This window comes from Puntigrus tetrazona, chromosome 25, assembly GCF_018831695.1.
Source record: "Puntigrus tetrazona isolate hp1 chromosome 25, ASM1883169v1, whole genome shotgun sequence".
Lineage (NCBI taxonomy): Eukaryota > Metazoa > Chordata > Actinopteri > Cypriniformes > Cyprinidae > Puntigrus > Puntigrus tetrazona.
This window is the reverse complement of record NC_056723.1, coordinates 3823719-3849244: the sequence shown is the minus strand read 5'-3', so window position 1 is coordinate 3849244 and position 25526 is coordinate 3823719. Positions and strand designations below refer to the sequence as shown.

Below are 25526 nucleotides of genomic sequence, written 5' to 3'. Positions count from 1 at the left end.
TATTGTATTCTTAGCAACATATTAAATATTGGACTCGAGAGTAAACATCTGTCTGGTCTCATATGCATTAACAGAGCTGCAGCCCGCTAAAAATGTTTCAGTTCAGTCACTTAAAGGTCAAAATGTATTAATAATGGCACTTTGAAAGATAGCTGTCTATGTATAGAGTGCACAACAGGTTTTGTGAGCTGTGCTGAGCGTGCTGGCCTCATGAGTGTCGTGATGGTTCAGGGTCAGTCGGACAGGTTCAGTGTCTCTAAGGCACATTCCTAGATGCAGCATAATGTTACCTTGACATGCTGTGAGGAAATGCATAGTCATGGTAACAGTCGCCAAGGCTGGAGACTGCGGTAGGAGGGAGGAGCAGCTAGAAGCAAAAGCATTTCTAGAATAACAGGAAGGGTTGTGCAGCTAACAAATGTGTTTCAAGAACATTTGGCTAACATTCCCATTACGAAAACATCTCAGTGTTCCAAGAAATGTCAATGTTCTCAGAATTTTCAAAACGTCCAGTTTTTGAAATTGATTTTTTTTTTCTTCGTTATGCGAATATTCCATTTTAGCATTCCCCAAAGCCGTCCTATAGGTATATATGAATTTCTTCTATCAAATGAACATGTTTTTGTTTTAAACATGTATCCTGGCTCTTCCAAGCTTGTTAATGCTGGTGTATAGCGGCCATTATTTTGAAGCTTCATAAATCGATATATCCGCCGGTACTGTGATGTAAAACTATGACTTCAGGGGGTCATCGCATGTCCTCTGAAGCAGATAGATGGGTTTTGGTAACATTTTTAGTTTTAAAATTTATAACTTCTAGGCTGACCTATGACTCAACGTATGATGCAACTTACGTCATACATTGTGCGTCGAGTCAGAAGTCAGCCAAGAAGCCAGAACTCGACACTTAGTCAGTCAGTCATTTATTGACATTACAGTATAATTAGAAATATCTAAATAATGGTCTAAATCATTTATAATAATAATCCACAAGCATTACCAAGCTTGGAAGAGCCAGGACACATTATTAAAAAACTCTGACTGTGTTCATCTGAAAGATGAAAGTCATATACACCTAGGATGGCTTCGGGGTGAGTAAAATATGGGGTAATTTTCATTTCTGGGTGAATTATTTCTTGAAGACTATTAAAAAAAAATAATTCGACGAACAATATATAAATAACATTCTTGTGCTTTTATGAGAACATTATTAAAGATAAGTTTTAACAAGTGTTCTATTAGAGGACATTTTTGATAACTTTGCCAGAACATTAGCCAATGTTCTCTGTTAGCTGGATGTAAGTGTCTGTGTAAACAAATCGGGAACAATGGGGAAGAGAAGGAGCTATGCTAATTGGCTTCATCAGATAAACTTACCATTCAAAAGATTCTCTAACGAACAGCGGCAAAACAAGCCCACGGAAGAGGAAAACATGAGTTTGTTAAACTAATGTTAAAACAAATACACTAAAACTGACATATGTTTATGCTGAGCTGTTAGCAGCATGCTAACAATGTATGCTAGATTCAGATTTGCCTCTTAAACTGTAAGCTATCGAGTTTAGCTAGAAGCTAATGTTTGCATGCAAATGATAACAGTACACGTTTGTGGAATCAAGAGCCCAAATTCTGGTTACGAATGCATGTCGTTTCAGGTGCACAATAGAATTCAGATTAGGAAAAGCCATGAAACATGAAATTCATATTTCATGAATAATGAAAGAGAGGCATAACTTCTCTCTCTCATATCAATGTTGAAAATGAATTTCAGAGAGACACCGCTACACAGGAAGAGAAAATGACAGGTGTTTTAAGGAAAAGGAGCGATCTACAGAGCAATTGGGAGTGCTAAAATGTGGACGGGCTGATGTTCTCTTACCTTGCTCCTTCTTGAAGTCGTTTTCTGTCAGAAAAGCAGGTGTCATTAGCTCTCCGACGGGTGGCTGGATGGAAACGAAGAACTTACGGGTGTGAGTACTGAAAAAAGGAAACAAAGACGCTTGGAACTGGAGTCAAGAAATGACTGATTTACATGAAAAAATATGCAGCCCGTTTAAGCCTAAAGGTGGATGATGGTCATTAAAAGCCAAATTACGACCATAAATGGACCATTCTATTTTTATTTAAAGCTAAACTAGCTAACAAAATATGTTCTAACATTGTTCTGCTACTGCTAACCATTACATTATGATATTTCTTAATTTTCTCAGATGCCTCCAAATGTCCAGTTTTTAATTTTTTTTGAATTAGTATTTTAGAACTTGTTTTAATTTAATTTAATTTAATTTAATTTAATTTAATTTAATTTTATTTTATTTTATTTAATTTTTTACACAGAGGTTAAGAATATTAAAGAATTTTCCATTTTATTATTTCGCAAAAAAAGTTCTATATGTTTTGAAAATAACAAAATGCCTAAGACAGATCCTTGTGGCACTAAATTACAGAGATTAATTGAGAGTAACAAGTAGGCATCAGGAGAAGTTTATAAACACTTTTAAACACTCACCACAGCTGGAAGTTTGCTGCTTGTGTAGAATCACAGAAATCTATGCCCATCACCACAGTAACCGATTCACCTGCTGCTAACACATCTGAAAGATCAATGCAAACACAAATAAAATCAGAAGTACTAGTAGAAAAGGCTTCTGTGGAAAATCTCCTACTGCGTTGGGTTGCAGACCTATCTCAGCGAACTCTCGGATCCTCATCCCGGACTGCAGCCTGGGCTCCTCGACGTGCAGGTTTTTGGTTTCAGAGTTTGTGTTGTTGGTGAACTGGATCTGGACGGCCACCATGTTAGGGTCTGGACTGAAGGGCTGCCGGCTGAAGCAGTACTCAACCGCAAGACCCTCACCTGTTATGCGATGTAAGAGCTCATACATCTTTATTGAACCAGAAGGAGCAATCGTCTGTGAGAAAACAGAAGAGATTTTATTTATATCAAACCAATCATTATACAGTACTGTTCTTGGGAAAAAAAATTTATTCAATAATGTATTCAGTAAAGGCATTTATAATGTTACAAAAAAATACTTATACTTCTATATAAATTGCATAAATGTAAAGGAAAAGTGTAAGGGAAAAGGTCTGAAATGTTACATTTTAGAGCAATCTAACAAATTTTGAAAAAAGATGGGAAAGATTTTAGATTTTTTTATATCTTGCATTGCATATGATTTTCTTTTTCGGGGAAAAATCTTTTTCTTCAGATCCTAAATGAAAACCTTACATTGTGACAATGTTTCCACTGTAATTATTGCAATTTAAAATTGTACTTCGTCTCAAAACTTACTGTAGGCGCCAGAATAGTGTCAGTCAGTGACAGACCCTCCAGATCAGACACCAGACTACTGGACAGGAAGTTAACCGGAGTCACTGGAGCCGATGCTGGAGCCGGTTCAACTGCAAGAGAGAGAGACAAATCGTTCTTTTACATTCAAGCATTTGTGTTAGATCTTGTATGTGTTGGAGGTTTCACTCACAGTCATCCAGATCCAGCAAAGACATTTCCTGCGTCTCCTTCTTGCTCTCTTTTTTGGATTGTTTGGGAGGTTGTTTTGATACAGGAATCTGAGCAAAATGAGAAAAAATCTTGCGTTAACTCTTATCCATGTGATTAACAAAAGAAAGCATAACAGCACTGTTTATTAACACACTGTCTGCATTGTTTTAGCCCTTATGCAGCTAATGTGACATCATTAGCATGCTACTTTTAAGTTGAATTTATTAATTTAAAACAGCAGGCAGTATGCTGTTGTCACGGGTGTGGTTTGCGATAGGAGTAAAATAAACTTAAACAGTTTTAATCTTCTACAAACTAACAGAAATAACAATATAGTTTCAAACGGGCGGGCAGACAGAACAAAACCACACGCATTAAAGACGAAGTCGGACAAACTGAATACAACAGGACTTAAATACACAACGAAAAGAATTAATAAACGAGACACAGCTGAAGACGATAAGACAATTAACTAAAAGTGGGTCACACCGAACACATGAAAACAACAACAAAAAGGAGTCCACGTGTGGCAGCTGTATAGAATACTCGCTTACTACTTAGTTAGTACTAAGTAGTAAGCTAGTATTCTATTTCAATGTAGCCTAACCTTCTTTTTCCTGAGGTCGGTGTCGGAGTCAGACTCCTCCTCTGACTCCTCCTCCGACTCATCCTCTGATTCGCTGCTTTCCGATTCGCTTTCTGATTCTGAGGCACTTTTCTGATTCTTCACTACCTTCATGCCTCGTTTTCTGTCCTCTGCGCCGCTGCTCTGCTCGCTGTGGGAACGATGGAGCAGAACATGAGACGCTTGGCGAAACAAGCTGATCAGAACTTATAACTGACATTGATGTGGTGCGATGTTTGGAGGCGCACCTCTCTGCGCTCTCCACTGCGGGTTTCTTTGCTTTGGGCTTATCCGGACGCTTCTTTCTTTTCTTTTCTTTCTCCTCATCCTCCTCTTCTTCCTCAGACTCTGTCTCTTCTGCACTCTCTTCGCTCTCTGAAGCAGAACGGCTTATATCGCTGGCGCTAGCGCTTTCTGAACCACTGCCTGAATCTGATTCTGTCAGGGGAGCGAGAAAAAATTAGACTAAGATTAGCACGGTAATAAGTTAAAGCTGTAGTCCATTACTTTTTTGTTTTCAAAATTTACCTGCGTGATTCATCATAGACACAAACAGAGAGAAGTTTGTTCTACCACGAGACACACACAGTTCTGTTTATTAACCGCTAGAGCACCAAAGGTTACGGACTGCTGCGTTAAATTAAGTGATTTTAGTGTTTTTTACATCTAGGTGAACTGGCCATGACTTTAAAAAATGTCAGGTGGGGCGACTGTGCTTAAATTTAAAAAATGTATTTATTTTCTTAACACGCATAACATTTTTAATAAGTTTTGTTTAGTTTTCTTTAAGTTTTTGTAAATAATTATCCCATATATCTCATATTTGTGTTCCAAAAATGATAGAACATATAGTGAGGAGTCGGCTGCCCCTCCCCTTGATTGACATCATCACCCCGTCCTTTACTCGCCGCCCTTCACCAGGCTCCCGACGGGAGTGGGCGTGTCTGAGAGGAGGGGCGTGGTATTGGAGAGAGGGGAGGGCGTGCAGCCACCAGACTCCGCCCCTTACCTGGACCCTCGTTTTTTTTATGTAGATAAAAACACATAATTTAATTTAAAATTCTAATATGAATTTATGTGCACATGATTTAATGTTTTGAACAATTTCAATATATACAATTACTTTTGTATTTGTCGAAAATGTGTATATATCATTGACCTTATATATCACTGCAGCTTTAAATTAAGTGAATTTAGCATTTTTTTAATCTAGATGAACTGGCCATAGCTTTAAAAAATGTCAGGTGGTGCGACCATGATTTATCTTAAAATTAATTCATTTCCTTAACATTATTTTTAATTTTGTAAATTATTTTTATTTTAGTTTAATCATTTTTTTTTAAATAAAAATATGAGATATATTAGCTAATATTTACAAAAACTCAAAGAAATTTGTAAACACTGTTTCTAAACACTTTAATTACTCAGAACTTATTAAAAATGTTATTCATGTTAAGGAAATTAATTTTAAGATAAATCACAGTCGCACCACCTGACATTTTTAAAATGAATCTATATAAAAAACAATGAAAAATCTTAATTTAAAATTCTAATATTATGAATTCATGTGCACACAACATTCTTAATGTTTAAACATACTATTATTTTGTGTATATTTAGAAAATGTATGTGTATATATATAGGCCTACATATTAATTGTTTTATTTAAATTAATAAAAATGTTTTTGATTGTTTTTGGTTACAATAATAGCCATGGCATGCTGTCTAATATGATAGCTTCCTATATAGCTAATAATATAGACAAGATGTAGCGTTCGCCACAGTTACCGCTATCCGCTGATTCAGTCGGACCAGATTCTCCTTCAGAGTCTGAGTAAAATGGTTTTTCTACTTTCTTCTCCTTACGATCCTTCCGGCTCGTGCATTTGCTCCACTCTGGAATCTGCAAAGGATCGCAAAACACCATTAAAACAGGCTCAAGTGCACCTGGAGGACCTAATCAGAGAAAGAGGTTCACATAACGGCCATGAATGCCTCTTTACAAGCAGCAAACATCTTTGTTTACACTCATACATTAATTACAGTTCTAGAGAGCTGCGTCTCTCTTCGCTCAGCATTTGACATCTACAGCAGGGAAGGTTGTGCATTCATGGCCACTTTCATTCTTGTTGTGTACGCTTAAACATTTAATTAAAGAAATCGCATCCTAAAAAAGACCCCAAAGACCACCAGTACTGAATTACACAAGATTCCTTTCATTTTAAGCTAGAATCAGCATGGTGTTTAGAATGTAAATTAGCGATTAGCATATAGCACCAGTGCTGTAGGCCATTTCTGGGGTGTTTTTGAGGATTCTGGTCTTTAATCGTAGAGCAAGGGCTGAGGAAAGGGAAAGGCTGATCTAGCACAGTACAGACGCTACGCTAGGCTGGTGGCAAAAGCTCTTTGGGTCTGACGCTAATGGTGACTGACAGACTCACGCTGGTTAAAGTGGTGACTCTTTCGAGCAGCCTAATAACCTGGCAAACAGGAAAGAATAAAAAGAAACGCAAGAATGATGCTGTGAGATGGCCAGAAGAAGAGGAAAGAAAAGAACAGAACAGAACAGAAAAGAAAGAAAAAGATTTAAAAAGTACACACAAGGATTCAGGTTGCACTTGTCAACAGATTAGCACGTATCTGGATGCGTTTTACGTCCATATTTCGCTAACAGCTTCAGTCAAAGCAACTGAAAGTGTTACGTTCATACCAAGGACGATGACTTTATAAAAAGAATAAATTGTAAGTACAGGAGAGATCAGTTTAACTAGCTGACTATATCCACACCACGGGTATAACTATAACAGCATAGAATACAGGTGTTCGAATCAACTCAGCCCTGCAGAGTTCAGTTACAATCCTGCTCCAACAAACATACCATGTAGTTATCAAATAAGTCTAAATGACTTGATTAGGCGGATCACGTGTGTTTTATTAGGGTTGAATTTAAACTGTGCAGGACTGTGTAGTTTAACACCCGACATGGAAAAACAATATCAAGCTGCTGAACAATAAAAACACTGACAGCCAATCAGAATGCATCCGACTTTAAAGCTGCAGAGCGCAAACCATTGGTATGGACGCTAATATAATTATAGTTATAGTTATCGTTCTTGGTGTGAACGGGCAATTAAGGAGGAATTCACTCAGAATATGAATAGCATTGTTCACATCCATCAGTGTTGTTTTCGTGTTCAGTTTACTAAATTCGCTCAATTTAGAGGTCATTACTTTAAATGCGAATTATGCAAATTATGAATCACTCATTTAATGCTGAAACCAATCTGCACAGCAAAAACTCAAACTTTTGAGTCATTACTAAGTGGCTACCCAGCTAACAGGGAACATTCTTAGAACATTCTTGCAAGTTCTATTGAAGTTATGAACAAAACCTCTTCCAATAAAGTTAAAAGAACGTTTATTTAAAGTGCTCCCATTATGGGTTATAAAAGGGTAATATTTTGGCTTTGGGAGTCATGCATGCAATGTCAAGAAACACTTTAATTTTATTATAATTTGCATTTATTTTTAACTGTCGAACGACTGCCAAACAATTCATTCATTTATTTTTCCACATTTTTTCATTCACTTTAAGCTGTGTTACACATTAAAAGTAATTTTCAAAAATCAATAATTGGGTTAAATGTTCATTAATGTTCTTAAAATGTTAGCACAAAAATGTTAATCACGCATCATACTTGGAACGTTTTTTCCTTCAATATTTTGGTTAGATGTTTGTCTAATGTTTTTTAATATTACGTTCTAAAATTTACATTTAACAACATTCGTATAAGCAAAAGCGTTTTTTTTAAATATTTCTAAAAGTAGATGTTTTGAACGGTCAGACAACATCAAAAAAATAATGTTAATTGTTGGCAAAACATTCTTAGAACATAATTTTGTTAGCTGGGTATGAATGCGAGACATTCTGCGACGGCAACTGCACAATTGAACAAACTGGGATGGTGCAAAATTGCTATGGCTGTTATTTGGAACAATTATATTACTCTTTTCCTTTGATTAAAATGCTCACAAACACCTCTCTAACTGTGTCTAAACACCAGCTCTTGGACATACTATTAGAGGCCGTGCCTAATTAAATTATTGTGTTTAATTTGCGTTTAGTGAATTCACCCCTTAGTTTAGAGCTTTCAGAAGGTCTCTAATCATATACTCAATATGTGAATAACAAATCTGTATTAGGATGAAGTTTTAATGCTTTGCTGAGCAATTGGTGTCACAGTAATGGAAGTGCAACATTAATATGAAGGTTTTGGCGATGTGATGGTTTGCTTTGCAGGAAATGAGGTCAGCAGATTTCAGACAAAAAAAACACACACTTTAGTTCAGAAAGGTCGAGCCAGATGACCCGACCACATAGAGGACAGAGAGAGAAGCCACTGCACTCTTGCGGGCACCTCTCTCCAGTCTCCCAAGAGACCCATTCGGCCCTCACTGGTGTCTATGACCTCCTCTTGCTGCATAATATGGTGGGTGAGAACATAAAGAGACAGACAGACTGTCAGAAAGGGGATGTGGATGAACACTGGAGGGGATAAAACTGATAACACCCATCTAAGACGCAAGAAATCTGCTGCGAATGACGAGCGCTGAATGAAATAACAAACATGATTATGGAGACAAAAACCTGAAGCTGGAATCAAGACCCTGACCGATCAGTGTGTGGTACAGACCTCATGCATATGCAGATTTGATAATGGAATATTAATCAGGAAGGAGTGGCATATGTAGATGTGAACTAGAACTCTCAGCGGTTTAAAAAAAATTCTAGAACTACTAATAAAGCATTCGGCGCTAACATTTAAACACAGAATTCTAAAATTTGTTGTTTAATCATTTCCGTTTGAAGGAATACTTAGTGTTCAACTCCATAACGACCATTATTGTCATGCTGTTAATAGAGTGCAATTTTCTGATGATGGTTCTGGATGAATTTTTCATTCAGTTTTCCCCTTGAGACACACAAAAAAAAAAAAAAAAAAAAATAATAATAATAATATATATATATATATATATATATATATATATATATATATATATATAACCAAAAATATTTTACATATTTATTACAAACTCTGCATAAAAATATTGTTACTAGTGCAATTTTCCTATCATGATTGGGGGAGATTCTCTGCTGAATTATGGGAAATGTAGTTTTTATCAGTATTCATTAGAATTTCGCAGTTAAACATGATTATTTAAAACATATAGCATTGATTAAGAATATTGTAGCTCTCATTCTGCTATTAAGAAAATGAGTTTTTACTTCCCGAACCTGGACTGTTGCACTCTATTACCAAGGGATATAATTCTAATACATCAATCAATTGGGCTGCAGGATGAGTAGTTACCACCCTGTTGAAATGCAGACTGTGTGATTTATGCATTATGAGGGTGGAGTTATGCTAATGAGCGAGGATAGTGAGCGATATAAAAGTGACTGAGCATAGTGTGGGTTTTTTTGGTCAGCGCTTTAGGGCATTTCTTTGGGAGGTCTTGCATGTTGGAGCTCCCTCTGGTGGTCTGTAGGAGAAGCACCCCTGCGCCCTCTGGCCCTGTCAGAACTGTTCGCTCTGCACACACAGAATCCTTCACCTCCACGTTGCGCACGGATGGGTCGGGTGCCGATTCGGGCCAGTCGGGCAGCTCCTGGTATCCGCCGGCTTTAGCGTTCAGCAGATGAGACAGTGACCCCAGCTGGAAGTGATCTCTGTCTGCAAAAAAATGAGGGAAATAACAAATGAGGTTTCTTATTGTCTCCTCCTGCTCCTCAGATCCCAAGAGAAAAAATGTGCTCACATTTGCATGCAAATCAGGATTGTTATAGTTACCTTAACCTCAAACTGAAACTAAAATAAAAACCTTTACCTTTAAATGGAGACTCTAGGACCGGGGCAGGCTTGAGTGCAAGGAAAAGCTTCTTGGCGTATTTGTTAAGAGCACCGCTCTTATCAGTGGGCACAATGAGTTGGCGGATAAAGCGGGCACGATCTCTGATGTCATAGTTTTGATCATATTTTGCCAGGTTCAGTACATACTGCGTCAACAGTTTAGTCTGAAAGACAGAGAAGAGAAGAAAAACACAAAGGAATTAAATTCTCAGGAGTCTGAAGAGTTTTATGCCTGACAGGCAATGTACTTGTGTGCATCTAAATAATATGACATGCAGACAGAGATTGTCTCGCTTGATTAAACGATGACTCATGTTGGGTTCCTCTGGCTTTCATTAAGACTGATGCACTGATCACAGGGTTAAATAGTTCATTATAAAAATTGTTAGATGAGAAGAAAAACGTAACTGAAACAAAACAGAATATATATATATATATATATATATATATATATATATATATATATATATATATATATATATATAAAAAAAAAACTTTTTATTTTTTATTTGCCAATTTCTCACTCTCATTTAACATGATGTACTAAAATAACCTAAAACGTAGAAAATAATAATAAAAACGAAAAGAAATTATATGCATAACCATGCATGACGATGAACTCGAAAAATGCATTTATTATACATTTTAGTTGTGGGTTACACTTAGTGCACTTTAGACTAACTATAAGTCACTTTGTATCTATATGTCAATTAATTCGCGTTAATTTGCAACTACGTGTCCGCTAACTCTCAGAGTAGACTGTCAGTATGTTATATGTCGTGAACCCATCAAAATAAAGTGTTAGAAGATATTAAGCAGACAGTCTACTAATACTTCTAATAATACTAATGTCCCTAGGTTTATTCTATATTGTCCTGTCCAACACAAAAAGCAGTTTTAACCTGATTCCAAAGCATAATAAAAGCTTCAGCTATATTCAATGTTGTTTTGAACAAATACTACATAAGATCAGATTTCCTTAAACATCTTTAAGCTAGCTTTTTTAATGCACGTTAATGCCAAAAACCTCAGATTTCAGCGTGTTCTACCCGTTTATTCCCTTGCCTGCTTTCATTTATGAGTTTCATCATATTGCATAACGCAAGCCAGCTTGCTTACTGCCAGTGTGCTTTAAATCATTCATCCTAGTATGTTGAACACCAGTTAACAGCATACTAACAAGTTAATGTAACGCATACAGTCACTTCAGCACAGGGTTATCAACAGCGAAAAATAAAAGCTAGTTCAAAGCATTAATAACAATAAATGTTTTTAATAATAAATTATATTAAGTAACACTGCTTTTGTGTAATAAAACATACTGGCCATAACCAAGTATGTTCCCTCACCTGTTTTGAGTTAGTGAGGTACAGTTTGGCAGCCAGATTGATAATCTGCAGCTTGACAATGTCTTCCTCGTTAGTGAAGGTTTTGGCCATCTTTCTCAGGACGTCGGGGGCGATTTTGGGGACGTGTTCGCAGTATTCTCCGATCAGCCACAGGATGCTCGCTCGGGCCATGGGCACCTGATGTGCACACACACGATCAGCACTACTGAGACAGTTTGAAACGTTAAAACAGGTATGTTTAGATCACGACTCTACCTGGATGTTGTCAATGAGTTTGGCCATGTGTTTGATGATGTCACTGTGCTGTTCAGGCTGCATCTGCAGAAGCTTTTTGATCACCACTACAGATTCAGCCACAACCAACTCTGAAAGCACACACACACAAACAAACAAACAAACACGCACAGAATATTACCTGGCTTTGTTCGAGACGTCTTTGGCCATTGCACCTTGCTATTTTTTACAGTATCTCATGGACCAATTTCAAGTGCGCTTTACATTTGCATGTTACAAAGTCAGATGCTCTAATTATTCTTCTTTTGGATGATAAGAACCTCATCTGACATCGGAGCAAACAGCTTTTGATGTCTGCCTAAGTGGTTCTCACTTTATGGATAATTAATGACGGTGTGGGCATTTAAAATACTTCTGTTGCATTTCGTTGCGCTCCATCTAGTAAAACACACATTCTCACCGTCTCTATTGGACAGCAGCTGTACGAGGCCATTCAGACAGGTGTCTCTGACCTCACCGATGTTTGTAGCACAGCGACCAATGGCCTGAATGCTGGCCGCCACAAAATCCTTATCCATGCTCTTAATATATGTCTAGAACACAAATAGACAGAACGTCATTATCTCTATTCAAAATGCACTGGAAAATGCTGTATCACAATTATACTGTCACTTATTCTCCTAAAATGGGTGTTTGACAAAAAAGGTTTGGTTATAATTTATGTTTATGTGTAATGTAAGTGTATTTTAAATGTGTGTATATATATATATATATATATATATATATATATATATATATATATATATATATATATATATACACACTGTATATATATATATATATATACACACTGTGTATATATATATATATCTGTGAAAATACATAAAAATATATTTAAATTATAAATATAAATTAGTGATATTAAACTATTAATCACGATTATCCAAAATAAAAGTTTTTGTGTGAATATTTTGTATACAGTATATATTTAGAAATTATTTACATGTATTTAAATGTATAAATGTATATTTATAGAATTTATATTATTAAAAATACATTTAATACATAAACATAACTTATATTTCTTAAATATATACATGCATGTGTTATATTCATGCATATACATTAATTTTATTTAATTTTTTTTATAGAAAATTGTTCTTTTCGAGCAAGTTTTACTAAACATTAACTAAATCAAAGTGAGAGTGCAATTTCAAAACAACGACAATGTGCATGGATATTTGCACAGGTGAATTACTAACAATGAGTAAATTAAAGTAAATTAAATGTCATTTACATAGCACAAATACACAAAGCAAATTAGCATAGTCGAAGTAAGTAAAGAAATAAAGAAGCCACATCTGTTTAATAAATAAGGGGCAAAAAAAGGGTTGCAAGACATTTTGATATACTTGAATTTTAGTTTTGTAGTCTTTTATATCTTAAAGCAAATTAAACAAAAAATATGGCTTGACAATTAACATGTTCAGATAAAGTGTATTTCTGGCACTCCAAATAAATAATTATATGTAGGAAAAAATCCTCTGAAATCCCTAATATTTTTCTCCCATAAATTTTGTGTCTGAAAGGGTAACTCATACAGGTGAATATTCAGTAAGGTCAGCTGATAATTTCAGTTATAATTCAACACTTACTAAATCCTGACAGTACTATTTTAACACCAAAAGATGGTTTGCGCTGGGGCAAGCTATAAAACTGGCCCTTAATTTGTAAAAATGTAAAATACATTAAAATACAACTATTTTTGGTCAAATAAATGCAACCTTTGTGGGATACTTCTTTCAAAAACGTCAAAAATGACCCCAAACTTCTGAATAGTATATTACAATAAACTACATTATACTATATAAAAATAGTTTTTTTATTCAATTCTATTCTGTAAGACCAGCATACGTAAAATAGTACCTGAAATTCTCTCAGGATGGTGGAGATGTTTGTCTCGTTAGCCAAATTAGTCAAAACCTCCAGCTGTGTTAATGAGACAAGATAAAATCATCAGTACAACTTTAAAACACTTACAACTAACCGAATCAAAACTCTCTGGTGAAAGCATTTAAGAACACAGTTGAGCATGTTCATTCACCTTGAGGATTTTGATCTGCGTTGGGTCTGTGGAGCGAATATAAAAACTCTTCAGATACGGCTCAAACATCCCCTAAAAGACAAAAACACACACATATTAAAACACCGGGGCCTTCATCTAAACCCAAACAGCTCATCTAAACTTTTCTGTTCTATTATGCCTTTGTAGAAAAGCTTTTAAAATTCAGAAATCTCAAGGACAAGCATTAAAAGCAAAACCAAAAAGCAACGTTTTAAATATTAAATCGTAAAATATTTACGAAAAAGCTGCTCAACGCACCGAACTATATGGAGCAAAACATCAAGAGTCTGATCAAGCTCTTACTGTTTAAACCTTGACCCTGTTTGTCGACTTTTCCAGTCACACTTAATGCATAAAATCTGTCAATCACATAATCATGTAGCTTTGTAAATGATGGTAAATCTGCCTTTCGGTGAGCTTTTCAAGTGGAAGCATGTGCTTTTAGGCTTATGTGAATCACTCACCCGTCTCTTGATGGTCATCGTGGCCACATTTTGAAGCACGACGTACTGCACTTCGCTACGGAGACACGAAACACACAACAACACCATCAGCGAAGACGTTTATCGTTCAGAGCCCTTAAAAGGTATTTGAGAGGGAAAGCAGTGTTTTCTTGAAGACGCGTGTGAATAATGGATGATGTTTACGGCCTGGGCATCTCTGCCAAATTCCTGCGCGAGAGCTGCAGTGTCATCATCCGCTGCTGTTTCGCCTCTATTGACTAATGATGTCATCAGCCAATGACCGGCCTTGCATCATTAAACAGAGAGACTCACACTTTCGGGGACGCTTGAAGGAAAACCTCAGGAAGCGTGCTTGTCTGTGAGTGCGTTTATGTTTCATTAGTAAGTGACTGATTGCTCACCTGTGGCTGCGCATTAACCTGACCAAAGCCTTAGCAATGATGCCCACCTCTGCTTTAGGGGCCAAGTGGAAGTACAGCTGAGCTACTGCCATCACCACCTACAGAGACACACAGAGAGAGAGAGAGGGTCATTAGGAGATGCTTATGACTAAATGAACACCATTTTTCTCTTTAGAGGTCAAGTGTGAACAGGTCCCACTGTCATAATGCTGGCAAATCAGTTTGTCAACGTAAATACTGATGTATGGGTGAACAAGGGTTAAAGACATGTAAAAAACTAACCTAATAATTATAAAAACTGACACTAAACTAAAACACATTTTAAGAATAAAACAAATGAAAAGAGCAACAAAATATACTTAATATTATAATATATTTTAATCAAGCATTTAATAATAATATTATTATTATTATAACAAATAATGATATTATTATATCTAATAATAATAATAATAATAATAATAATAATAATAATAATAATAATAAAACCAACCCCAAATAATAGGGAAAAGGCAGTAAACTAAAATAACAAAAATAATACATTATTTTCAAAAATAAAACAAAAACAACCATAGATTTATTCATAAAAACAACAAAAAATACAAAAATAAATGGAAAACCAGAACAAAAATACTCTAAAGCTATTTCAGATTTGAACAGGTATGCATCTGGAATACAGCTTTATCCAAAGCAATTTTATGTACACTTAAAAATTACCTTTAAAAGCTGAATTTTCCGTTTTTGATGTACATTTAATTTTTGTTCATTCACATTAGGTACGCAAGTGGATAATAAAGTAAAGAATAATAGATGTTTTGAACCGGATTGTGCATCATTTACTGACAATGCCTTTTCTAATTCCAATTAAATTCTTGAATTTGAATTAAATTTAAATTGAGGAAGCAAACAGAATGCAGAACTGTAAATTAAAATTAACTGAACAATAATAATAATAAATTCTACATATTAGGGAATAAATTAGGATGTTATTAGTCACTAATGTCATTGCAAATGTCAGTTCAAATTCACTTAGTTCTTACATTCAAAGTTTTGCCTAAATATAATTATTGAAATATTCTAGATCATTATTTAAAGTTCCCCTTTTATAGATTTTTGAAAATGAGCTTTCATGCAGTCTGTAACACAGCTCTAACTGAATGAAATCATCCTGCAAAGTTTTAAAATATGAAAAAAAGTTTGAAGTTCTCAAAAGAAAGAGTTGACTCTGAATCATTAAAACGAGTCGTTTTTAAAATGAATCCCCAAGCGTTTCATGTTGCCCGCCCACTTGACGTTCTTTTCGCATTAGTGAAAATGCTAATAGATTTTTGGCCACCATGTGCCGTAAAAATCACTGCAAAATGAGAAAAATCAGACCAATCACTGCAGATTAGATCAAAATAAGTGTATATTAATTATTAAACTATTTTTTGACCTTGCATGCATGTTATTTGTGACTCCCAAAACCAAATTAATATAGGGTCTCTTTAAAATATACAAAATAAATAATTCTGCTTCTAAATTCTAATTAATTTCTAGTGTGAGACTCACAGCAGCGTTGCGGCTCTGCAGCAGGGGTTTGGTGTTCCTCAGCAGGAGTCTGTGATCGGGGTCCATCACATACGGCTTCCTCTTCGCTAGAGCCGCCGCCTCCGCTTTCTTATCTTCGTCTTCCTCCTCATCAGAGGCGTAGAAGGCCTTCTCGCTGCTCTCCTCCAACAGAGACTCCTGCACATTCACACACACGTTAAGAGTGTAAATGTCCTCCTGGGATACACACACACACACGCACACACACAGGTATGTGATACTCACGTTGATGTTGGGGTTGAGGAACTGTGTTCTGGCGTAACGCGTGAGCATGTTGATGATGACCACCTGACCCCACTCCTCCACGTCGATCAACAGGTTACACAGCTTACGGTAGTTCTTATGGATCAGATCGATGCGGTCCGGACACACTTCCTCAAATGCCATGACCACACTGCCCGCCACCAGCTACACAGACACACAGATCAGGAACGATGATCGTATCTCAGGACTGACCCGAAATGATTCTGTCACTCACTGTGGTTTTATCAGCCAGCAGCTTCTCGATGACTTCAATCAGCTGATCTTTCTGTTCTGGATCCAGACTGAAAGAAATAAAGAGAGAGAGAGAGAAATGACCATCAGCCCCTGCAACCTGTGAATTCATTTCACTTTTATTGAATACAAAAAATATCCAAACTAAGCTAAGAAAACTTAACATACAGCTGTCTCAAATACTTGATTGAATTATTGACTGTGTTACATAATGAGCACTTAGTCACCATAGATTTATAGCGCTCACATAATTCCATGATTTTTCATATATTAATTATTTTAGTCCCTATCTATTTATTTATTGTTTTGCTAGCAGGATACTTATAGATATTCATATAGATAAGTTTTTTTTTATAATTCTCTTGAGATTGACTTGGAAATGTGACTATACATTTTTTCATATATAAATTAGTGCGGTCGCTAATGATTAATCGCATCCAAAATAAAATGTTTTGTTTACATAATATTTACAAAATACAGTTATGTATGTATATATTTAGGAAAATAATTTTATGTTTATAGATTAAATATATTTATATAAAATACACATTATATAAATATATATATATATATATATATATATATATATATATATATATTGCATGTATGTGTTGTTTGTATATACACAATAAATAAACACAGTACACACATATATTATGTAAGCAAAAACTTATTTTGGATGTGATTATTCATATGTATATATCAAAATGTATATTCATATAAAACGTATTTATATACTAAAATCCTATTTTATATCCCTTTTTTAATATTTATTTATATATAATATTTATTTATTATATTTATATATTATTTTAATTTTTTAAGTATTTTTTAGAGACGTTTATTTGGCTTAAGATTAAAAGTGAGATAAATGTAGTGATAAATGCAGCAAATTGAAATAATATTCAATAATATAACACTCTCCTACTATTTTTTTAATCAAATAAATGCAATCTTGTTAGCAGACAAACTAAAATAAATCAAACTTGTACCTGTGTAGTTTAGGTATGGCATGAGCTGCGGTCTTGCGGACGTATGGAGACATGTCAGACGCCGCCTCTTTGATGGCTAACATCATGATGGGCACGATGATGGTCACTCTGATGCTGGACAGCACACGCAGGGCGCTCGCACGGATCAGCTGGTTGGGGTCCTGAATCACAGGTTACAATGATTCACAGACAATTATTTGCTTAGAAACCGATGTATAATGAGACTTCACACAGCAGAATTAAAGGGTGTGACAGGAATTTCCTTCATGTGAACACTAGAGGGCATTTTTGTTCCCATATGACACTTTTGCATCATTTTGAATGTTTAGTGAGCATTATCTGTATTACTATTAGCATACTCTCCATACTGTATACTTTGTGCTGTATATGTATATTTAAAAGTGCCTCTCCAAACAAAGTAACGATATGGGAACGATATGCCAAAGGCTTATGGATAACATACTATTTCCAATTCTTGTGATATGTATTCGATTTATGGTTTAACATTTCCCAAATCCTCTTTCACTGTAGTTTCCCCTTTAGGGTAGAAAATGATGAGAAAACCACAGAAGCTTTAAATATATGGATCTAAACGTAATCACGAATTGTTAGGTGAGAAATTTAGCTAGAAGAAGCTAACGCTAAAATGCTAAAGCAAACAGTATACAAGATCAAGATGTTGTATCAAAATGAAGTAGTAATCTTACTACATACTCATACTTAGTACATACTCATTAGCACACAAAGCACAGTGTTATTATTGTTAACTTAAATGAAACCTATTGAAATAAAGCTGAAATAAAATACATTATAATTAAAATGTGTAACATTAGGGCCCAGTTTTACAGACAGGGCTTAGACTAAGCCAGGATTAGGCCATTGTTCAATTAGGATTTTTATAATCAAGGAAAAAACAATACTGGTGTGCTTTTTGAGACAAAATAAAGGCACTGATGTATTTTAAGTCAGTGCAAGTTTATCTGCCCAGGCTTACATTTTAGTTTAAGGCTAGGCTTAAGCCTTGTCTGAGAAACTGGGAGTAAATATTTTGTATGCATTATACCATAAATAATATTTTAGAAATATTTTTGGTAACACTTTAGAATAGGTAACACTTTAACTATTAACTACTATTTTTCCCTCAATAAATTCTTAATTTGCTGGCTGTTAATAGTTAGTAAGGTAGTTGTTAAGTTTAGGTATTGGGTAGGATTAGGGATGTAAAATAAAGTATTAATATGTGCTTAATTAGCACTAATAAATGGCTAATATTCTAGTAATATGCATGCTAATAAGCAACTAATAGCTGTATCCGTAAAATAAAGTGTGACCACATTTTTATAATTTAATGTAAATATTAGATAAAAAAATTAGAAATAAATAAAAACTAAAACTGAAATAAAAAATTCTATTCATATTAAACACATGAGGAGTTAATTTGCCAAAACTATGTAAAATTCTCAAAAAACATGTTTATATACATATATATGTGTGTGTGTGTGTGTGTGTGTGTGTGTGTGTGTACATTATGCATTATGCTTTTGTTCAGCCTTTTCTTATGTTTTGGATGTTGTGAAAGAGGTCAGAGAGGATGAAGCAGCAAGTTTAGACCCTAAAACGTGTTTGTGTGTGTGTGTTTTAGGACCTTCAGTCCTCTCTGGAAGGTGGAAATGGACAACAGAGCGAGATCCTGCTGTTCTTCAGCATAGCGGACAAGATACACGTAAACCAGCTTCTTCACCTGAGAGAGAAAACACACGTCACTGTGAACTCACAAGCCACACACACACTCACTCAGGGCCGACTAGAGCTCTGATCTGGTGTTTAATGCATTTCTGTGACTCAGCACTCGAGTGTACGGTGACTCATGAGCAGAACCACATTGCCATTGCATATTAACACAAGATTAAAGTTTAATAACAGCCAGAAAAGCTGACATCCTGTAAGCTCTGAGCCGCTTCCTGTCTCCTGCTGCTCCTCAGCGTATCGCTCACCTCGATGTTCTTACAGGCCACGTTCTTCACCACGGCAGGAAAGAGATCTGAGGCGTTCTTCCCTCGGGCGATCATCTGAGGAAAACACACACAAACAGGAACATTTAGATACTGATGTACAGTATGTAGCTTAACTGAAAAAAAAAAATTTGAAAAACATTTTTATTGATCAGTCAATTTTTACACTTATATTTTCTTAAAGCAAAACAACAAAAAGAAATTGGATAAAAATGTTCAAAGCTAAGACGTTCAGACAAATATTTAGACATTTGACAGCTAGTCAGATGTTGATTTCATTTTATTTTATTAATCAAAGACGCATTCAAATTTATATTAAAATAATTTATAATGTTACAAAAGATTTCTATCTGAAAGAAAATAGATGAAAAGATCCACGAAAAGATCTTCAGTACTGGTACGCATTAAATTAGAATATATATATGTGTGTGTGTGTGTGTGTGTGTGTGTTTCTTAAATGATTAATCATGATAAATCACACCAAAAATATTTTTTACATAATATATTCATATATATATATATATATATATATATATATATATATATATATATATATATATATATATATATATATATATATATTGTGACACACACCAAAAAAAACTGTCTCAATCGAGATTAAATAGTGAATCTAAATATTTTACTGTCACAGAGTCTATCAAGTCTAACCAAGTCTATACATTACATAGCATTAAATTTCATGAAAAAAGAGGACATATTACAAATATGTTTAATTATTGCATTAGTTTGCAGTAACATTACAACCACCATAAATTTGTTGCACTTTATGTAATCAATAGAACTATTTGCCTGCTACTAGAAGAGAACATATTTGTTATTACATGCACTGATGAATCATTCACAGGAAATTACAAACGACAAATAGGGTGATTTTTGGCTGGGTCCTGAAGGAATCGTGTACCTGCTGCCCGTGCCACCTGTGCTCTGTGAACGGAAACAGTATCAGGTGGCTGTTTGTGGCCTCTGAGCTCCGGGTGATTAATATTTCAGTCCTGATCTGATCCTCCACAATAGAGACACTAAAACCGCTCATGAATATTAAATGCATTTTGCATATCTGTCCCATTTCCAAAGCGCCCGCTGAAATCGCTCGACTCGCTATAGAATCAGACCTGATGCAACGGTTACAAACTGGCGAGAGCCAAGACTTCACAAAACACACAGTGACTGCGGCATTTACTGCCCTCAATTACAGCTTTCTGTCTATTTACACAGTCGCATAATTACCCACAAATACCTCTTCCTGAAACGTTAGACAATCAGGTATCTTGCATGTATCTGGCTCTGTTTAATACAGCTATAAAACTGAACCTGCCAATGATCCATGAAAAAAAAAAGCTCAAATTTCACAGCCCAGCTGGGCAACACACAATGAGAATGCAATCGACGCTTAAGAGAACTGCATTGTGGGACACTTTACCCAGTGCACAGTGCTCTGTTTTATGATATCTTACATTACCATGTCAGTTCAGGCATAAAGAAAATCCAAGTGAAATAATATGCTATAAAATACATATGTATTTTCGTACATGGTATGGTTTTTCTAGTACAAATATCTAAACATTTTTAAATCGGACTACATTTACTTAAAGGGATAGTTCAAATAAAATTCTGTCATTAATTATTAACTATTCATTAATTAACTAACCAGGATCAAGGCTGAGAATTGTAGCAAGGAGATGGTTCGAGGGTAACTACAAATCTAGGAGAATATTTTTTGTACGTAAAGAAAACTAAATTAATGACTTCATTAATTCGACTCAAACCACGATCTCAGGTGGGTCAGAAATATCGAATATATCTTAATTTGTGTTTTGAAGCGTTTGGAGCGTTTTTGGGTGAACTATCCCTTTAAGAAGCATGTACTTGAGAAGTCTTGTTTTAACAAAATGAAGTGAGTTTATGCTTAAAACAAGAAAAAAGATCTGCCAATAGGATGAGACAATTTGGGAAAAAAATGAATTCAAAGGCAAAACAAGTTTGTCTTATCTCATTGGCACTTCGTTTTGGTTATCGTTTCAGAAAAAATACTTAATATCTTATGTCGTTAAGCATCACAAATACATGCCTGCTGATTTAAGACCGGAAACATGACAAACTTTCTGAATATGAGTGGTTTACTCACCGCTACGATGCGCTTCATGGCCTCCAGCTTCAAGGAGTCTTTATTACTGTCCAGCATCTCCTTCAGGTCATCATGTCTGAAGATGTAAAACAAAAAAGACAGAATTTTTAGCATCTGTTCTTGTTCTCTCTCCTTTAAATATCTCAGAAAGGTGTCCATTATGAGATGCATCGTCCAGGCTCATCTCGGTTCTTCAAGAGCCCTGCGGACGTTCACGAGTTCAGAAGAGCCAACCGGAGCAAATTAAATCAAGCCTTCCTTCAGAGGATTCACACAAATTTGACACAGACAAACACACCCAGAAATACCACCAACAGCATGATTAGGTTTTCATAAGCACTAGTTGCTAACCCAAAGGAAGACATAAACCTCTTTTCTTTCGCATTTGGATTACAACTGTTTCTCCACGAAATCAATGGCAGTAAATTGTTGTTATGACATGCTTTCCCTGAGAAGAAAACTCCCAAAATGCGTATCTTTTACAGACTCAAACTGTGATATTATACTGCAAAGTCAGAGATCTCAATATGAAGACCATAACATTACTTGAGCCACGCCAAAATCTGCCTTATGATGAATTATAGAAGAAAGATCTGGAAAAAGTCGATACTAAAAAATAAACGAGATCTCCATTAAGTCTCCTCTGAAAGAGCGACTTCACTTTTTTGTACTTTTTCCTTTTTTTGGTGGAGTATTTGTTTTAACTGTAAAAAAAACCTCTTTAAGCAAGTCAGTTCATTTGGCGGCCATATTAGTTACACCCCAGGCAGCCATTTTCTAGTCATGCAACAGTTTCTTATTAATTGACTGAGGGGAGAAAACGTATTTGCCATGTTTATGCTTAATAATATACCAACTAGCTAGTTTGACAGTGTGTCTTTGCTTGTTCCAAAGCTAATAGATTATTTTCTTTCACCTGTATTGGTGACAAAGGAAGTGATGTCACTTTAAATATATCAATGTATCCACAGCACAAGAAAAAATCCTTCAAAATGCATAAAATATGTTTCGGTTTCACATTAAGCTCTTTTCAAAGGGTCTTTAAAGATCGTAGATATATTGAAGTATATGTTAATTTAAATTGAATTCATGTTCTGTATTATCTGATGCCTGCAACTCCAAACGAACCCAGAGGCACGATAATTAATAAAGCCAACGATCCTCCAGATATCAGGGAAACCCTATTAATGAGTTAAGATGAGGAAAGATCCTGGGTCAGTCGACTCGTCAGCCCAATACAGATGAGACCGTCTGACATCCTGCGAGAAAGAAAGCCCATATTCCTTCTGTCCATAGATACGCATTACTATAGCAACCACATAATGTTAGCAATCTCCTTTTAGAACGAAGTTGTGAAGGAGAGCCGTCGAGTCTCTCCTTTTATCTCTCCCTTTCACCATTAATCACACTGGCTGGGTTTAAATCAACAAACTGACATCTGTTCACCCCTAAGGACACATTCACACGCAATCTAACTGAATGAACACTCGTAATATCACATATCAAAATTGGCTGAACTATGCTCAGTTTCAAAGAAAGCTCAATATGTTTTTAACATAATAATTAAGTTTGCTTGTACTTTCATGATGAGGACGATTCATGATGATTCATACACAACAACAGGAAACAGTAATCAAGTTCTAAACCAGATCTAAAAAAAGCCTCATTTGTATGTTAAACCTTTTCGCACGTAAATGACCCGCAACATCAAAATTAAGGTTTTGTACAGATTTGGGGTTAGCAAGACTATCATTATATTATGATTATTATCAATAATAATAATAATGATGATTATTATTATATTATTTTAAATAATTTTACATTTACATTTAATATACATGCTGTTCTTTTGAATTCCGATTGATTTAAAACAAACGAAACATATATAAAATATACATGTATGACATTTTTCTGAAAAATATTAAGGAGCATCACTTAATATTTGACACTAAGACTGGAGTAATGATGCCGAAAATTGTATGTAATTGTAATTGTATGTTTTAAAATATATCCAAATGCAACAGTTATCACAAATTGTGATATTTCGCAATTTTACTTTTTTTGTTTTAACAGATTTATTTAAACGCAAAATAGTGTAAAAAGGCGCTGCAATATTTACAGTCAAAAAGCCAATCATTGGATATATTCAAATGTGTGCAAATTGCAGGCTGTTTATGGACAAAACTTCAATGTGCAAAATAACGTAATCGTGATGTATAATATCTACAGTGATGCAACGCTGGATTTCCACTGATGTCATCACAGATCAGAGCCCTGATCAATGAAAGCATGTCAAGCGTCATGACAGGCCTAATCGTGTCCCGGCGGCTTCAGAACGAGCCAATCAGAGTCCAAACCAAAGCTGTGGCATGAAAATATTACGAGCTGGCCGAGATAACACAATTCGCTAATTAAAAACATTCCCCCGGTGGCTGTCACGCCACCGTCGCTGGAATTAAATGACTATGATATCTCGCAACACACCCAGGTCCCGCTCTCTGGTTTCCACAGCAACAAAGAGAGCAATAAACTCCAGTGAATAGATTTGCTGCCAGAGTCTCCCACCCAGCACAACTATCTATCGCTCTTGAGAAAAGACTCCCTCGGCGGCTTTCATTAGCTGGAAGGGTCCGCGGAGTTTCACGCCCTATAAACACTGTCAAATATTAGTGTGTGTGAGAAGGTGTGGGCGGTGTTTCCTTACACGCATCAGTGTGTGTGTCCTGTCGTGATGGCTGTGCTAGTCGTGTGTGTGGACGCGCCCCGTCGGCTCCGGTTACCTCAAACGCGAGCGCGTGCACGCACACACAAGATGATGAACACGAGCTCGGTGATTCAGCAGACGTGCTACAGTCAAATACATCACCTCCACATTACAGCAAATTACCATATGTCATATTCCAGGGAACTGAATGAACTGTTTTGGGTAATGAATGCAGCGGATAAACAGCGTCGGGCATCAGAGATGAGCTACCAGAAGCCTGTGTATCAGTATGGACTGCTGCATGCAGAGGGAATACAAACCTGTAATCACTTTCCCTCCTGACCTGCAGTGACTGAGCACCAGTGCTTTGATTTACATACGGGAGCTTTTAGCAAATTAATTAGTCCGACGGTAGATCAGATGCTGGGTATGTTTACAACAATGGGCTCTTAGCAGGCTCTCAGTATAAGCTGTTACACAAATATGCATTTATAAAGCAACCAATGTTGTTTAAAAAGAAATGGCTAACGTGAAGCTAAATTATGTAATTTGGTCTTGGAATAATTTGACTGTGAACTAAAAATAAACTGTTAATTTAGCTTATGCTTATAAATGTACATTGTGTGTGTGTTTGTTTGTGTGTGAGAAAAGTGCAGAAAAACAACAAAAAGTCTAAAAAGCATATATAAATTTAATGCAATATATAAAATATATATTTCTTCATAACCAGGCTTGCATTACACACATGCACACGCTATATCATAGAATTCATATTAATATATATTTTACGTATATACTGTATGTGTGTGTCTGTGTGTGTGTGTGTGTGTGTGTGTGTGTGTGTGTGTGTGTGTGTGTGTGTGTGCATTGTCCCAGCATTCGCATCTGCCTTTTGCATGAGAAGAACACTTAACTAATGTAAAGTAAACCCATTTCATAGCGTATTGTAATGACCATATGTACTGAAATATA

At 35.6% G+C, this 25526-nt stretch overlaps 1 protein-coding gene across 1 annotated transcript in view; it reads right to left on the bottom strand.

Moving 5' to 3' along the window:
- Nucleotides 1-25526, bottom strand: part of LOC122330980 (AP-3 complex subunit beta-2-like) — a 29483-nt gene that overhangs the window by 1734 nt on the left and 2223 nt on the right. Inside the window, 24 exon segments of the mRNA XM_043228378.1 lie at nucleotides 1880-1977; nucleotides 2510-2594; nucleotides 2684-2912; nucleotides 3296-3405; nucleotides 3486-3573; nucleotides 4113-4281; nucleotides 4379-4568; nucleotides 5919-6033; nucleotides 9747-9865; nucleotides 10020-10206; nucleotides 11392-11568; nucleotides 11647-11756; nucleotides 12086-12218; nucleotides 13552-13614; nucleotides 13730-13801; nucleotides 14215-14269; nucleotides 14616-14713; nucleotides 16167-16343; nucleotides 16431-16613; nucleotides 16684-16750; nucleotides 17693-17853; nucleotides 19338-19433; nucleotides 19687-19761; nucleotides 21851-21926. Coding sequence (XP_043084313.1) covers nucleotides 1880-1977; nucleotides 2510-2594; nucleotides 2684-2912; nucleotides 3296-3405; nucleotides 3486-3573; nucleotides 4113-4281; nucleotides 4379-4568; nucleotides 5919-6033; nucleotides 9747-9865; nucleotides 10020-10206; nucleotides 11392-11568; nucleotides 11647-11756; nucleotides 12086-12218; nucleotides 13552-13614; nucleotides 13730-13801; nucleotides 14215-14269; nucleotides 14616-14713; nucleotides 16167-16343; nucleotides 16431-16613; nucleotides 16684-16750; nucleotides 17693-17853; nucleotides 19338-19433; nucleotides 19687-19761; nucleotides 21851-21926 — 2933 coding nt within the window.